Source organism: Amphiura filiformis, chromosome 12 (assembly GCF_039555335.1).
Source record: "Amphiura filiformis chromosome 12, Afil_fr2py, whole genome shotgun sequence".
Classification (NCBI taxonomy): Eukaryota; Metazoa; Echinodermata; class Ophiuroidea; order Amphilepidida; family Amphiuridae; genus Amphiura; species Amphiura filiformis.
Genome location: NC_092639.1, coordinates 24,403,797 through 24,421,185, shown reverse-complemented (window position 1 = coordinate 24,421,185; position 17,389 = coordinate 24,403,797). Strand labels below are relative to the sequence as shown.

The 17,389-nt window shown below is 36.6% G+C and overlaps 1 protein-coding gene across 1 annotated transcript in view; it reads left to right on the top strand.

The window, feature by feature from the left end:
* The first annotated feature begins 396 nt into the window (after positions 1–396).
* Positions 397–17,389, top strand: part of LOC140165965 (acetyl-coenzyme A synthetase, cytoplasmic-like) — a 34,221-nt gene continuing 17,228 nt past the window's right edge. The window contains exons 1-5 of the mRNA XM_072189324.1: positions 397–835; positions 4,402–4,493; positions 5,991–6,094; positions 11,596–11,668; positions 12,281–12,356. Of these exons, the coding sequence (XP_072045425.1) occupies positions 504–835; positions 4,402–4,493; positions 5,991–6,094; positions 11,596–11,668; positions 12,281–12,356 (677 nt within the window). The 5' untranslated portion in view covers positions 397–503. The remainder of the gene's footprint in view (positions 836–4,401; positions 4,494–5,990; positions 6,095–11,595; positions 11,669–12,280; positions 12,357–17,389) is intronic.

Genomic DNA, 17,389 nt, shown 5'->3' with positions numbered 1-17,389 from the left:
TCCTTTTAATGAGCAATGGCCCCGGCAATGGCCAACTCTCTTTAAATTGCAAATCTTGTGCAAAAAGTTACTATTTTCGCCTGTTTTGTCATCACTACGGCTGAATTCAATGTTCAAACCACTTTGCTAAAGAGCTCTTACAAATTGATATGGTCATGAGGCCGGCGCCGCCATTAATATTATGCGGTTCTCCTCTTTCTTTGTCGTCCTCTTTGTCTTTGTCTTTGTAATCTTCGTCGTCTTTCGTTTTCATCTTCTTCTTCTTACCCTCAATAAAGATAATGTGGACAACAAATCGTGCAGCAGCGTCTTACACCGTTTGGAGTAAATAAACTCGCTATCAGAAATCATCGTTTTTACCGACTGGCGAGAAGACTGTCGGGTCACAGCAGGGTTCAAAGTTCATTAGTTGACGGCAAGCTTGGCTTTTGGAAGGAGTGTTTACAACAAGAGTGCTCAAAATTTCTTCATTTTCTACAAGTCCCTTGACTTCAATCAGAAAAATGGCAAGCGGAGGTGGAGAAAACAATACTCAAGTCTATCCTCCGAGCTCAGCGAGCCAAAATGGTGCCTACGTTACGAGTATGCAGCAGTATAAAGAGATGCATAAGCAGTCCATTGAAGACCCCGCATCCTTCTGGAGTAAAATCATTGAAGATTTCGGTTTCCACTTCGAAACGCCTCCAAATCGGGACAAGTTTTTAGAATATAACTTTGACGTAACAAAAGGTCCAATTGATATCAAATGGATGCAAGGGGCAAAGACCAATGTATGCTACAATGTGTTGGACAGGAATGTCAAAAATGGATTGGGTGACAATATTGCATTTTATTGGTAAGAATTTTTTTTAGAAATTTAATTTCTACACTCAGTCATGCAGTACTTAGTTCACCACGTAAACTTGTATGGCTCAAAATTCGGACCGCTCGCCATTAAGTTTACTGCTTTCTGTGTTTTGAAATTTGTTGATGTTTTAATGATCCCCGATCGATTATTTTAGCTGTGCCACATCACATGCATGACGCTAGTAGGTACCACCAGCCAAACTTCAGAAAAAAATCACGATCGCCGATAACGATGTGATATGGGACTTACATAGGATTACACAGAGATATTTCTTGCCAAAATTTGACCATTTCTAGGTAGCTTGGCCCTACTTTGTCTGCGTATATGAAAAAGGACAGTCTTAAGTAAGTAAATGTGCAACGCTTTTGATGTTTTGATGTTTTGGGAGACTGGGAGGGATCAGAACAAAAAAAATGATGGAGCCTATTCTTGACTGTGTAATATTCCTTCAACCAGCTGCCGTGCGGTAAGTCTTATACGATGGACAGATAGTATCAGTTTGTGAATGAGGACATCGTATAAGTTCCTTGTACTAATGCAGTACTAGTAGTAGGGGAGATTGGGGTTAGTTGAAACATTTTTCACAAAATCGGCTTTTTAACGCAAACCGATTACTTTCAAGAAACACTAACCATATCAGTATGAACATATACATACATGCTACAAATACAGCCTTAAACTTTATTGGACCTGCTTATGATTATTCATATAATCCAATTTGAAAATTTGAAAAAAGTGTTTCAACTTACCCCACCCCTGGGGTAAGTTGAAACATAGGGTGGGGTTAGTTGAAACACGGCTTGTAAAAATTTCAAAATAATTATTATTGTGTTGTTAGGGTTATACTTCCCTTGAAGCAGGGTTATAGCTACGGTGGGCGGCACCGGGCGGCCCCGCCCGGGACTGGCGCTGTCCGCCCGGCACAAAAAAAAAAAATTAAATTGAATTTTTTTTTAAGTAAATGATGATTTTTTCATCAAAAAAAAAAAAAAAAAAAAATTAGGGGGGTGATACCCCAAAGCTTATTCCCAGATAACTTATGTTTACTAAAAAGATTGTACCCGAGCCAGCGCCTAATTGGATAGTAAAATTACCCGCACTCAACTTGGGCTAGCTATAACCCTGCCTTGAAGGCACCCTTTAACATACAATCAGTGTGAAAAAATGAATAAATAAATATGTGGAGTGCGGGTCAATACTTTGGACACAAGGTGACGAGTGTCACCATGGACCAAAATATGAGAAGCCTAAAATATTATAAAATGTACTTTCTGTGTGCACTTATTGCTTAGTATTATTGCTTTTTAACCATATTAAAGCAATATTGAAGTCTTTTTGAAGAAATGGTAAACATGTTACAAATTTTTAAAAAGTCAAAGTTTTAACCATATTTTCCTAGATGCGATTTTCACGTGTCAAAATAACCCCACCTCAAAAGTTTCAACTAACCCCGATGCCTATTTTTACATTTTAAAGTTCATTACACAAAAGAAGAAATACAATAAAACTTTTATTTAACATTATTCTGGGACTTACTACTTGTGCTTATGATACTCAAAAAATAATCCCTGAATCTTCAAACAACATGGAGATAACGCATCTTTTCTGAGGGGTATAAAAATTAGTCAGCATGTCAAAAAACAGATATTCCTTTCCCAAGCCAACACTGGTGGGGCATCAGTTCTGTTGCTAATTTGGTGGACCCTTATGCTTCCGTCAGTTGCAAGCCCGGCTACCAGGGACCCGGGCACTGTAGACACAATACCCGGGACTGTCACCCTGAAATTACCAGAAAGTACGTCCCCGGTACCCGGGACTGTACCCGGGATGTACAATCAGTCGTCCCGGTAGCGGGGCCATGAAAATACTTAAATTTTGGATTTGCTGATTAAAAACATTGAAAATTAATACAGCACTTTGAAACCCGGCTGGCATGGGCAGGGACAGTACCGGGGGTTACACCCACAATTTGTGCCCCGGTACCCGGGGCATAGCGGGGATTATTACAATTGCCTTTGGTAATCTCCCCCGCTACATCCCGCTGTGCCCGGGTCCCTGGTAGCCGGGCTTGCAATTGACGGAAGCATTACTAATACCTATTACTAGGTGCCAGTATTTTACCAAATTAATTTTTTGTGTCAGAAAAAAATACAATGTTTCAACTTACCCCGTGTTCCAACTAACCCCAATCTCCCCTACTACATATAAATATTAGCTATCACGACTAAAACAGTCAATGACAGTAGTGACGGTACGGCGATCGCAAAAGCCATATTCATGACTAGTAGTAGCTAGTAGTACAACAAGTCATATACCTAGAATTTATTTCTCAATTTGAATTTTAATCCTTTCTTTTCTATATTCTTGGTATGACCGGAAATGACCGGCGATCCTGACTTTTATTAGACCACCCGAGCTTTATAGGTTAAAATTGCTAATTTATCAAATTAATCTTTCTCAACAAGGTTAAACTTGTTTTCAACTGTACAAACATACCTTTTATTCTGGCGGACAAGCTTTATTTTGTTCCAAATTTCTTTTTTTATAGCTATTTTTGACATTTATAAAAGAGCTTGATACAAAACCAGTGATACCAGCTCTGAAGCTTTCGCGCAACACAAGCGCATGATGTACGTGCATTTTGACGGAAATTTATGCTAGCGAATCATGCATTTTCAAGCGCGTGTGACATCTTTTTACTGCGTGGTACAATTCTGCATTTATTCAAGATGGCGAATTTCTCAAAAAAACGGGACATATTTCTCTGAGAAAATTCCCATATTTCTCAAACTTTTCACTAATCTCATCATCTTTTCATGTAACGATAGTGAAACTAATTTTTATTAAGGTACGTTTCTTCTTTTTACAATTATTTTAAAATTAGTTTTCGAGACAAAAACTCCCTAGAAAAATGGCCATTTTCACTTGTTTTCAAAAAGTTGTTTTGACCTTGTTTTTTTTGCCCCAGAATTTCCCTCATTTATCGAAGCCCTGCCCTCCTTCCAATACATTAAACCTTGACTCCAAAGTGTTTGGAAACTTTTAACTATGATGCAAAACTAAACCTTACTACGTTTTTGTAGTCTATCCCGAGGCCTAGAAGAAGTTAAATTCATGTTTACAAATTCATGTACATGTAATGTTAAACTCACAGTATCTTCTACTTTTCTCAATCCTTTCTTGGCTTTCAAATTTCATTTGGAAATAATAATCACTTAAAATCAATAAAGAAACAGCCCATCGGTGGTGCACAGTCACATTTTACAATTTATTGTGTTTCCAAGAATTTATTGTTGGAAATGTTGCACAATATATGCGATGCAGCATCAAAGGGGGGCCTTCACAGGTGAAGTCAATTCTGGTTGAAAGCATTTTGCAAGCTTAAAAATGACACCTCTGTCATCTTATTTGCTAAAATTGATCGAGGCATTCATATTTTAGGCCATCTTTAATTGTTTGTCTCAATTGTTAGTAAAATCGCCTTTTGCATGTTTTTCCAGCTGTATTGAGTTTTCATTTTTCCATTGTTTTATGTGTGTTTTATTCTATTTCAGGGAGGGCAATGATCCAGGAGACCACAGTACCATCACATATGGCCAACTTCTGAAAGAAGTGTGCAAGTTTTCTAATGTCTTGAAAAGTTTGGGTAAGTTTATACAAAGTAACTGGTATGGATTATTTAGTTATTGGATTTAGCATCGGTATGGTATGTATGTGTCATACTAAGTGAAGCCAAAAACTGAACCTAGTACTACATGTAGTAGTATGAAACTTGAGGCTGAGCACAGGGTATTTCACATACCATATTGAAGCTAGTATACCCAGTAATGAATTAATCTTACTATGAATATTAGTGAAAAGTTGTTTATATGTATACATGTACATATATATGTATACTTATGTATGTATGAAGATTGAAAGGCTCCGTCAGTTTGTATCCAAATGTCGCCAAATTCATACAGGAGATCAAGGAATATATGGGAAATGCAATGGACTTTATTTGGTTGAAATCGGTCAAGAATTGACTGCAAAAACAGTAAAAATGTTGTCGGTTGCTAACCTAGGTAAACAGGGAAAATGTAGTAGGTTGCTAACCTAACCACGCTTATCACAAGATGGGCATATTTAACACCGCTCGCATAACACAGAAATACAGCGCGGGTGCCGCGGGTAACACAGCAATACGCGATAAGGACTGCATAAAGCCAAAGGACAAAATGGTACATGGACGCGGGTCACAGGTATGGGGTTATGATATTATGGGTGTACTGAACAGGTCTACTGATGCTATGAGAGGACACAATAAATACAGGAAAAAGATGTGTGTTTGTTAAAAAGTATAAACAAGAGATTTAAACAAAATAATGGGAACAGGGTTAAATAAATAGGCCTAAAAAAATATATGGAAACAGAAAATCACAAGCTAAGCAGCAAATATTTTTAAAATGGGAACAACATGGGCCCATGTAGTAAAAACTAAAAAGAAAGAAAGAAGCTAAAAAGGAAATTTAAGAGGGGCAGGTTTAGATCTAGATAAAATGACCTTTTCAAGGGTTCTACAAATGTACCTGTTCAGTAATTAGTCCTGTTTCAGTGAACGCTCCCATTTACTCATCTAGCTGGGACCGCGTGGTGTCTCACTCCCGCTAGTCATTCTAAAAATCAATTCATGTTTAGTTAGAATCATTTTATTTTCAATCATTTGTAGTACCATACTTAAAACCAAATATTGCAATGAAAAGTGCAATACGCTCACCGATTATTCATTTTTAATAGTGGACTGGTCCAATAGTCATAAAAGGACATACATTGTATGTGACATGATCTGGTCCACAGAGGCCATAGGTGGCAAAATTAAAATTGAGATAAGGGCAAAAATATGGAGTAAAAAACAATAAAATACATAAGAAAATAGAAATTGTAAAACTTCATAAGTTTAGAATCAAGTATATGTTAGACCTTTGGAGTTTTCAGTACATATGATACAATGTAGCCTAATGTTTGGATAAGGTAATAATTATAGTAAATTTTCAAAAATGCCTCCTTTGGCCTCCATGGACCAGATTGTGTTAACATATTACTCCTCGCTCGTAGGTATGCTTGTTCATCAATTAATTTCCTTACTTTCATTTATTCTTTGCAGGTGTGAAGAAAGGGGACCGGGTTGCCATATATATGCCCATGATAGTAGAATTAGTGGTTGCTATGTTGGCTTGTGCTCGTATTGGGGCTATGCATTCCATTGTGGTAAGTATTGTGCAAGGGATGGGGGCTATATAGGCTGTGTGGCAGAAAGACAAGTAGCTCGGATGTTAGGTCTGATGTCAGAGCAGCGGTGCAGCATGATTGGTTGCTGACCTGCACAGTATGGCAAATTTGTTATTATGATTGAACATTCCAAGTTTATCTCTGGCAGCAACTATAAACCCCCTGTTTTGTCATAGACTCCATTTTACGGTTATATATGTACTTATATACATTTTATAAAACTATATTTTTGGTGCTCCAGGACTACTACATGTGTTGACAATAATTCAGTTTTGCTGTATCCCAGCTAACAGAAAACGTTTTCGACATTATTCGCAAAAAGTAAGATATTAAAGATTGTCAGAATACATTTAATTGTTGGATAATATAAAGGGTATAAAACATTTTCATAACATTCAAAAACATTTTTGAAAACTTACTGCTAAATATTCTAACATAAGATGGGTGACCTGATCGACAGCTTCATTCCCCACTTTTTCCTATCAATATGGAGATTTTGGTATAGAAGAAAGCTCATATATCTCATAATCCCTGCTTAAAATATATTCGGTTTAGATGTTATGAACGGAAAAGTGATAGCCTCATCCCCAATTGTGGTATACCGTATACCACACGTACCGTTCTATGGGCCGTAGTGAAACACATTTTTATGGCTCCACCGGAGGTAATTATGTTTCCTGGTTGCCTGTCATTCCGTCCGTCCGAGGTAGTCCGACGAATAGGACCTGTTTTTTTCTCAGTTACCAACTATCACTGCTCAGGCTCTGATTGCTCAAGAAAGATTGACCGCGAAAGTCCACTAACCGCCCCACCCGGAAAAAAAGCGGGCGGCGCGGTCACTGGACTTTCGCGATTCGTCTTTCTTGCGCCATAGATATGAGATAGTGGTCATAGTCTGAGCTGAACATTGTCTGGTAAATAAGAAAAAAAGGTCCTACACGTCGGACTAGTCCGAGGTTGCAAGTGCATTTTCTCGGAACTGGTGAGGCATGGTGATGCAATTTGGTGGAGGGGTGGCAATTGGCGGTCTCCAAATTTCAGTAGGTTTTTGTCTCAAATAATGGTAATTAAGTATCTGATTTGCATAATTTAGGCATATCAAGCTTAAAACCCAAGCTCCTAAAAACACAGAACAAGGTTCTTTAGTTGTCAAAATTTAAAATCACTGCTCATGATGATGATCAGGGAAGGGGCATTATTGCTCCTTCATCCTTAGGCCTTTATATAACATTATATTTATTGGTAATATCACCCCAGAGGCCATCAAACTGAGGAGATGATACTAAGGAAATATTCAGCATTGGGGTGGATTTTGTAATGTCAGAGAGGGGTTGTCATGGTCCCATACAGGCACTGAACAAGTGCTACTGCCAGTGTTCGAAATAAGGAAAATATGGAGGTTGTCCCGAGGACAAAAAGCATAAATTCTGCTTGTCCTCAAAACATTTTGGTTGTCCCCAAAATGTGTCATATTTAAGAGGTAAAATATAGTGGTTATCCAGAGGATAAGTACATATCTCAGTATGGTTGTCCTCAGTTATTTTTGGACAAGAGGACAAGAGGATAAGTGCTTATTTCGGACACTTGCTACTGCCATGTTGCACATGTTTCATAATGTTATCACATAATCAGGCAAGCAACTTGTTCTCAGAAATGTGTTAACCTGTTCTTTTAAGTATCTACATTGTACTTGACATGTAACATCAGACTCTAGTTTCACATAATGCCCCTTATTTTTTCCTCAAGTACGCATATAATATGTATTATGTATTATGTGTACACCTACAAGTAGATTATAATTGAATACATGTACATGTAGTCAAAATTCTGTGACCCTCATATATTTGGAAAACCAAAGAAGTAGTACTTTCCAATAATTAAAATTTGAAAGCATTATACCTTCCAAGTTCGCCCAGGTCAATTTCTTGCTTCACTATTAATAATTACTACACCTGAAATCCACAAGGTTATTTTGTAGAAAATGATAAAAGAAATAGCCTCAAGCAAACCTATAAAATGTGGTCAGTAAACTCTAAATAATATGTTTTGTGATCACTCAAACCATTCCTGAATCTCTGTTGATTTTGTGCATGCACATTTTTTGTGGGGGGGCTTTTGAAGTGTGAGCACCTGGGGTAAAAGCAGGGGGCAGCAAAAAAGAAGGGGTGGCGGGAGAAGGGGAAAAGGGCAGGGCAGAAGGGACGGTAAGACAAACTATTAATGAAAAACAGGTTTAAAAAATTGTGCATCGAATGAAACTATACCACAAAATTTTGCTTTTGGTCACCAGCAGGGCCACTGCTGGGAGGTCAGAATGGGGGGGTGGTTGAGGAGCAAAAAAAACATTTGCTCCTCACTCCCACACTTTTTAGATTCTTGAGCACGTACCCTGCTGGCTAAAAAAAAATAGGTGAACCTTTTTGGGCTTTTGATGAAGGGGGCGGCAAAATTGACCTTTTCTGCAGCCGCCCCCCGGTAGAAGCGGCCATGGTACGCCATTGTTGTGGGTGGGTTTTTTTTAACAATGCTTCATTTGAACTACCATAAAACAATTTTATATGACAAGCTGTATGTTGTACATAATTTGTATCAAAGGCAAAAATCCCCTCAGCAATTTATTTCTGGCATATTTGCAGTAAAATATCAATTTAATATTGATTGAAACATTAATCCAGTCAATTAATTTCAGCTGTTTGGTTCTTGAAGATTGACTTCTTCATCAGTAACCACACTACAGAATTATATGTTGCTGTGCTTCCATGTCAAGAAATATGTGGTGTAATTAATGTGGTATAAAAACTATAATTAATTTCAAGCATCTACAAAATTCTCTACCCATTCCTGCATATAAACTTGTGAGATACAATTGTCATTGCAATAAATTGCAAGCATTGCAAAACAACCTGTTCAGAAAACCTGACACATATCAATTGAGCAGTCAGGATTTATTTCTTCCTTAGGCTTGCCTTCCTAATTAGATTTCTGATGAAGGATGCATATTTACAAGAAATGTGAGTCAGTGACCCATTCCCACAAAGCCAGGTCAACTTGGCAAAATTGTACTTTTTGACGTTTATGTATTAAACCTAGGTATGGAGATTAACAAAAGTGAAGAGGTAATTTTTGAAATATCATTCTCCTTTTGTGCTTTGATTTTGTTTAAAAAGCTATGAGTAGGTACCACATCCAAAATTACTAAAAAGTCAATTTCAAAACGTTGATAAAATTTTATGGTATGTTATGTACATCAATAGGCTCGATACTAAGCTAAAAATTTAAATTTTTTTCTTTAAAAGTATCGGTAAATTTGTCTAGATCAATAGCTTTGTATGTTTTCACTATTATATCAAATATTTAAAAAAAATATTTTGATAAATTTTATATTGTTTACAGTGTATCTAGTGGACTTGATTTCAGCAGTTGACATTCAATCAACTAACGTAACTGCCTACAGCCGTTAAATTTGCAAGCCCAATTTTATTATAAATACATGTAGTGTTGCCAATAGTTTTAAATGCCAAGCCATGAAAATTTGGCAGCAGTAATGAGCTCCCAAGTAGCCTAAACTTTAAGGGCAGTCTATGCATCAAATTGTTTAATTTGGGTGCATAACATGTTAGCACAAAACTGTTTGAAATTACCCAATTGGGTGGAAAGGTAATTGTTCATTGATCCATCATGCATTAAGAATGCAAAATCCCTACATGTATAGGTTTTATGGCACACTAACTCACAGAGTTGCAAAAATATTAACCAAAATTAATATAAATAGCCAAAGTTTAGGTATGTTACAGCAGGATTTATGAAATAGCCTAATTTGGGAGCTACATGATATGGCAGTGTTGGTATCACTGATTATAAATGCAAGGTGGCAGAATCTGCATGTGGAAGTCACTATCCAGATAGATGTTGTACATCTAACAAGATTACTGGAGAAGCGCTTCAATTTTATGTGCGGAGTAAAATTGGCAATGGCTTCCAGTTGAGACTGGTTAATTTATAGATTTTGAAATTAATATTTGAAGAGTCTGTGTTTAGATAAAAATTGTTGTTTCAATAGATGGCCATATGACTATTTAAGGGCTCTTTTTGAAATTCCCTTACACAGGAAGGTGTGCGCCATCCTGCAGCTTTCCTGTGCTAGCCTTCTTTTGTTAAAATCCTGTGTGATTATAACACTGCAATTAGCCACTTCACTGACTTAAATTAGGAGCGCTTTCCTGACCGAGCTTTCCTAAAGCGCGGCGCTTAGCGAGGGAATCCTGCCTTCTTTCTGTGTGAAAACGTGGTAGGGTATTTCAATATGAGCCCTAAATTTGATTTCAGATTATATGTTTTGATTGTTGAGGGGTGAGGAGACATTTTCATTATGAAATATTCATTATCAGATGAAATGTCATATTTTGCAGAACAGCATTGTGTACATGTAATTATTGAAGGAAAATTCAGAGAGCTGTTCATAAATCCCAAACTACAATATTCCGCACACATGTCATGTTTTTGCACATACAGAATTATAGAATATTTATTTTAAAATGTAGTAAGTAACCCCTACAGTGAATATAGCTGAACGCTACATTTTTCATGTCAAGAGAGACCCCACTATAATATGCCCCAGACATAAATAATTCCATGCAAATCCAATAGGGGATGCATCATGCATGTTGTGATCTCAAAGACAGATGTAACCTTTCAGTTTTCTTCACATTTTGTTGATATTTCTGAAATGAAAATGTTTTAGGAGCCTTTTCTGACTTCAGAAAATTTTACAGATTTTGTTGGTCCTTGACATATATCTCTGAAAGTTCCTTTGATTATTTTGAAACATTGGACATCTGATTATTATTGTGCATGTAATTGTTTTATGCAAGAAATGTAAAATTCTGATGACCACAAAATACCCATAAATGATAATGAAGATGTATGATTAAGATTTACCTTCCTTTAGAAAAATAAATTTAATTTAATACAGGTGTATGGTCAAATATTTTCATTTTGTGTTTTGTACCCCTCATTAAGGGCCTGTATCAAAATAATCTGATTCCCAAATTTTGAGTTAATAGCAGTTTGGATATTGGAAGCATAAATGTATTTCACAATAGTCCATGGAATGATATGTTGGGACACCACCATGGGGGATGAGGCTATCACTTTTTCGTCTTATCAAACATCTAGACGGAACATATTTCAGGCCTAAAATTTCACTGGGATTATGAGAATTCGGCGTCAGATGTGGTTTTTTTTCTCATGCCATAATCTCCATTTGTTATAGCATAAATTGGGGAATGAGGTTGTCGGTCTGGTCACACCCAATATAAAATGCAAGTTGGCGTAAAATTGCAGCAATAGGGAATATCCCCATCCAAAAAGAAGAAGGAAGCATTTACTATTGACTTTGCTTGGCCTACATGTATAAACCCTTTGTACTAATATTACAAATTTCTTAGATTGTGTATGTTTCTCTTTTTCCCCTCATGTAGTTTGGTGGGTTCTCTGCGGATTCTTTAGCTGGCCGCATGTTGGATGCCAAGTCTGCCGTTTTAATTACAGCAGGTATGTGAAGTTGAGGATCCATCTTTTGGCACATGATCATCAGATCACATGAGGATCCATCTTTTGGCACATGATCATCAGATCACATGCTTACAATGTATTTCATTCTGATTGATATTCTTTTCTATATGTGACATCATCTGTTACATGGAGACCAAAGGCGGCAAATTTGAAATTGAGGTCAAGGCAAGAATAGAAATTTAGAACCAAGTATGCTAGACCTTTGATGGTTTCAGTATATGATAGCTTAATGTTTGTATTTAGGTATAATTACAGTAACTCAATTTTCAAAAATGCTTCTTGTGGCCTCCATGGGACATTGTTAATTGTTATACATTGGTTTGCTTCAAGATCGGAGTGATGTAAGTGCGTATTTTGCTGGTTGCAATATTGATTTGCGCATGTAAAGTTAATCGTGCATGAAGGCTAAAACGCGATGATTTGCGGCATATGCAGGTCGATGATAATCGCGCATGCGATGACTTCGATATGTGAAAATGTTGCACAACAAATTGTGTGTTGTAGGAAAATGCAACACCTGGTGCGCTGCTATTTAGAGCTGCGTTTTACCTGCAAACTCACAAATGCATTCAATTATGCTTTTCATTTTAGATGGTGTGTACAGAGGGGCTAAGCTAGTGGATCTGAAGAAAATATCTGATGATGCTGTAGATGTATGCAAAACAAAGTAAGTTTTCTAATCAAGAAAATCAGAAGTTGGTGGCACATAGATTGTTAAAATGAAACCTGTCTTCAAATTAATTTTTTTTTACTTTGGGCTGCACTTTTGCACCCCATTTTGAAAGTTTTGTTGTAATTGTGTGACCCTTAAGGGTATCCGTAGGGAGAACACTAAGTGATACGGCCAGGTCGGGCCAGGTGCATGTTTGTTCGCGGTGTACAGGTGTAACTAGGTTGTTGTATATTCTATAATTTTCCTGGTGTGTTAACTGTGATTACATCTAGACACCAGTTTATTTTTTATTTGAACGGGACCCTAATTTAATGAGAAAAAAGCCAAAAAAGAGAGGCCCGGCAAAAGCCGATTTGCAGACAATTTTGTAGCTACAGACAGCTCAGTATTCCATATAACAACTACGGAAACCAATCAGTGCCAGAAGTGTTGATTTATATTTCATCCACTTAGGTTTGGCTTAACCCACTAAAAGGTAAAACTTTAAGGCTGATCATTTTAATTATAAATGTAGTGTGTGTGTAAAAGTATATTTCTCAAAATGGAGGAGAGCGCCTATGACTATTGTCCGTTCTGTATACATGGTCTATGATAATTGTTTTCTTACCGAAATATATTCACTTAACACAGACCACGGTTGCCAAACAAATGAGGGCAAACCGCGGGTCAAATCATTGAAAAGTTGCCCAATATTTTTTTATCAACCGTTGGTTTCTATGAGATAAAAAACTACCAGAAGTCGCGTAAGCCAATGTTGAGAAGTCATGCAATATTTTTCTTAACCATCAATTGGTGTCTATAGGACAGGAAATTGTCGCGAGGAAACTCTTCAAAACTCATCCTATTGACCTAGGCCTATTACATCGCGGGTTTGGCAACCCTGCAATATATACAGTTATATTCAGGATTTAAACAGACAATGCGGTTGGTATAAAACATAGCAAGAGGAACATGAAAAAAACCAGCAGAGAGCATGCACCCCAGTAAAGAGTTAAATAAAGCAAGGAAAAATCATAATGTGCAGAAGGCCTACTTTTCGGATGATATTCACAGAAACAAAAATAAAGAACTAAAGATCTAAAAACAAAAGTAAAGAAAAGGAGGGCGAAATAAATAAACAGCGTACAGCATGTGCTGACTTGTCAATAACGATAAGAGGAGCATGTACCTCAATAAAGAGTTTAAATAAAACAAGGAAAATCATAATGTGCAGAGGCCTACTTTTCGGATGATATTCACTGAAACAGAAAAAAAGAAATAAGTTTAAAGAATTATATATTTTAAGATTAGATAATGAACAATCATACATAAAAATGTGACATGTGTCTGATGATATTTATACACTTCGAGCAAAAAATAAAGAACTACTTAAGGGATCTAAAATGAGCGTTTATTGCATTTCGATAGTATTTTTTGTGGCACATGAGAGCACCTCAGACCTATCAATTGTTTTCTGAATCTGAAGCATGTCTTTCTGATATCAAATAATTTTCATTTTTGAAAATCACAATATAATACAAATTTTATGACAAATTATAAAAATTTGATATTTTTGAATTTTGATATATAACAGTCCTCGAAGTAAATTATATAAATCTAATGATATATTCTTAAAGTGTATGTAGCAGGAAGGAAAAGCCGACGATCAATTGAAAATTTTGACCTTTCATATTGAAGATATGGATTTTTTCCCAAAAAGACCTAATTATTTTTGGTGTTTTGGGAAAAAAAATCCATATCTTCAATACGAAAGGTCAAAATTTTCAATTGACCGTCGGCTTTTATCCCACCTACACCTAGGCCTACACTTTAAGTATAAATCATCAGATTTATAAAGTTTACTTCAAGTACTGTTAAATATCAAAAATATCAATTTTAATGATTTGCCATAAAATGTGTATTAAATTGTAATTTCAAAAATTCAAAATTATTTGATATCAGAATGACATTCTTCGTATTCAGAATGCAATTCGATATGTCTGATGTGCTCTAATGTCCCAAAATAAATACTGTCCAAACGTTCATACCCCAGCCCTTAACACGCGACATAAATAAATAGCCATATTTTATGAACGAACTGAATGTTGACATTGCGGACCAGGATTTGAAACAAGAACTGTTTTCAAAAAGAAAAAGCGGTTGGTATAAAAACATAGCGTGTGCTATCATGATATAAACTTCAAAATCTAAAAACACAAGTAAAGAAATAATTTAGGGCTGAAATAAATAAACAGCGTACAGCAGGTGCTATCTTGTCAATAATGATAAGAGGAACATGAAAAAAACCAGCAGAGAGCATGCACCCCAGTAAAGAGTTAAATAAAGCAAGGCAAAATCATAATGTGCAGGAGGCCTACTTTTCGGATGATATTCACAGAAACAAAAATAAAGAACTACGAGGGGGTATCCAAAAGTTTTTGACATCACCAAGAAGCGAAGGAGCTATATCGATGAAATTTTGTCAGTGCAATTACTGGTCCTTCTCTACATTATGGTCCAAAAATGGTCTCATAAGTATGTTTACTTTTTTTACAGGTGGCGCTAGATGGGCAGTAGGCGCATAACTTGTAAAATGGTGAAAATTGAGTCACGCAGCGTGATTAAGTTCCTGCATTTGAAGGGTTAGGCCTACAATGCTCAGAAAATCTATGATGAAATGAAAGCTATCCGCTACGGTGATGATTGCTCATCATATGGCACTGTTGCTTTTTGTAAAAGGAATTTCCAAACTGGCCACATGTCCCTCACAGATGAGCCAAGAAGTGGGCGTCCATCACTTTCGGATGGTGCGCCACAGTGAAAAAACTCAAAAAAGTGGAGGATCTTATCATGAAAAGGTTATGCGCCTACTGCCCATAGCGCCACCTGTAAAGAAAGTAAACATACTTATGAGACTATTTTTGTCAGTGTAATTACTAGTCCTTATGTACATTATAGTCCATGTGCAATATGACTTAATGTAATACATTAGAAAAGGCTTAAAAGGCAACTATTAGGCCCTGATTCATATTTAATCCTCATTTATATTTAGGCCTGTAAATTAGATTGTCTGTGTAAATTTAGCAGGATCCGACTTTTTATGACGACTTTCAAAATGTGTTACATTTCAGAAACACCAAGCTGTTTGTGAGGTGGCGTTAGCTGTATGGGTTATAGGTTGAACTTTTTACAATATTTCTGGAAAAAAAATCCTGAAATCCATATATATATTAATTTTTACAATGGATGTCGTCATCTGACCTTCTGCTTGCAGAAAGGGAAGTTTTGAAGAACTGAGTTGTTTTCCGGCCCCTGTCTGTACAGAAAGTCAGTGAGGGTTATTTACTGGTGTGCACCCTAAAAGGCCCTTGTCATAACCAATGGTGGCGGCATGATTTTTCCGTGCATGAGGTTTAGGCCAAATTAAATTATATGTCTAAACTTGAGGTTGCATGTGTAAAACATGGTCTTTTTTAACGCATGTTTGGGGTATTGAAATGATATTTTTTTGGCTTGCACAATCATGGTAAAGATCCATGTCATACATAAGAGATTATAGGACATACAATACTTGGTAGGCCTAATGATAATGCGTAAACTTTGTACCTGTTAGGGAACTGAAATCAGACTGAAAACACAAAGCGTCATGGGAGGCTCTGTCTCACCAGTTGCATTTACAAGGCCCTTGTTATAACCAGTGGTGGCGGATGATTTTTTCGGGGAAGGGTCACACAAGGTTCTGAACAGAAGCGTCACATACGGACCAACCCACACTACGAGAACCGCGAATGCCGAGAACCGCGAAAACCGAGAACCGCTCTAGTATCATCTGACGCCGAGCAATTTGAAGTGCAGTCTCAGACAATCAACACTTAACGTCAGTACAATGTGATATCGCAATTTTGCACCACACTTTTTAAAGTTGTATCGCAACAGGCTAATTTTGGGGTGCAAATTGCACTGCGATAAGGTTTATTTCAACGCTGAATAAAACACCCTTTCAGTGGTATTTGGTACATTATACCATGCCATATGAGATATATAAATGCATGGTCTGTTTTAGGCTAGGATATTTCAATTTTGCATTTTGTAGGCTAGGATATTTCAATTTTACATTTTGTCAATTTTTTTTTTGGTTTTCCCCGTTATCGTAATTTATTCGTATTTGAAAATTATTTATGAGGACTATTTAACGTGACACTGTTTTAAGGGGGTACTACACCCCTGGCCAATTTTTTGCCTATTTTTGCATTTTTCACAAAAATAATAGCACATTGGTGACAAGTAAGATATTTATATTATAGGGGCAAGGTCTACAGCTACTGTACTGAAAATTCAGCAATTCAAAGCAAGTAGTTATTGATTTATTGATCAAATATTGGTTTTCCCTCATTTTTGACTGTAACTCCACAACTGTTGTCTGTACTGAGATTAAATTTCCAGTGCAGTAGTTGTAGTCCTTGCCCCTATAATATACATATCTTACTTGTCCCTAATACGCTATAATTTTTGAGAAAATGCAAAAATAGGCATTAAAATTGGGCAGGTGTAATACCCTTAAGCTCATTATATAGGGAAATGTAAGTAAACAAATGTGAATGCCTTCCTGACGTACCGGTACAACATAATAACAGGATATGTTTCCTTTGTAACTTTACAAAATTGTGTTGTATAGCAGACAATATTTGATTAATTGTATCAGGCCATGTGCAGCCCTTTGCCATATTGAGTAATATTGACACTAGATGATGGATCACATCAAGGCAAATATACACAGTAAACTTTGCTATCATAATGTCTACTGTACCTTTGATGTGGGGTTGCCAAAAAGCTCCCAACCGAAACCTTTAGACATAAAACTGGGGCCCAATAAACCACCTTGATGTGTGGAACCATATGACTTCTGAAGTAAAAACCATTTTGGGCTACTTGTGCTGTACTTTAGTTGAGAGAGAAACCAGCAACCGTGTATGTTATCTGCTTGACACTCAAAGTGGAATTATCAGGAAAGCACATTTTGAATGTGTAAAATGATAATATGGGAAAAT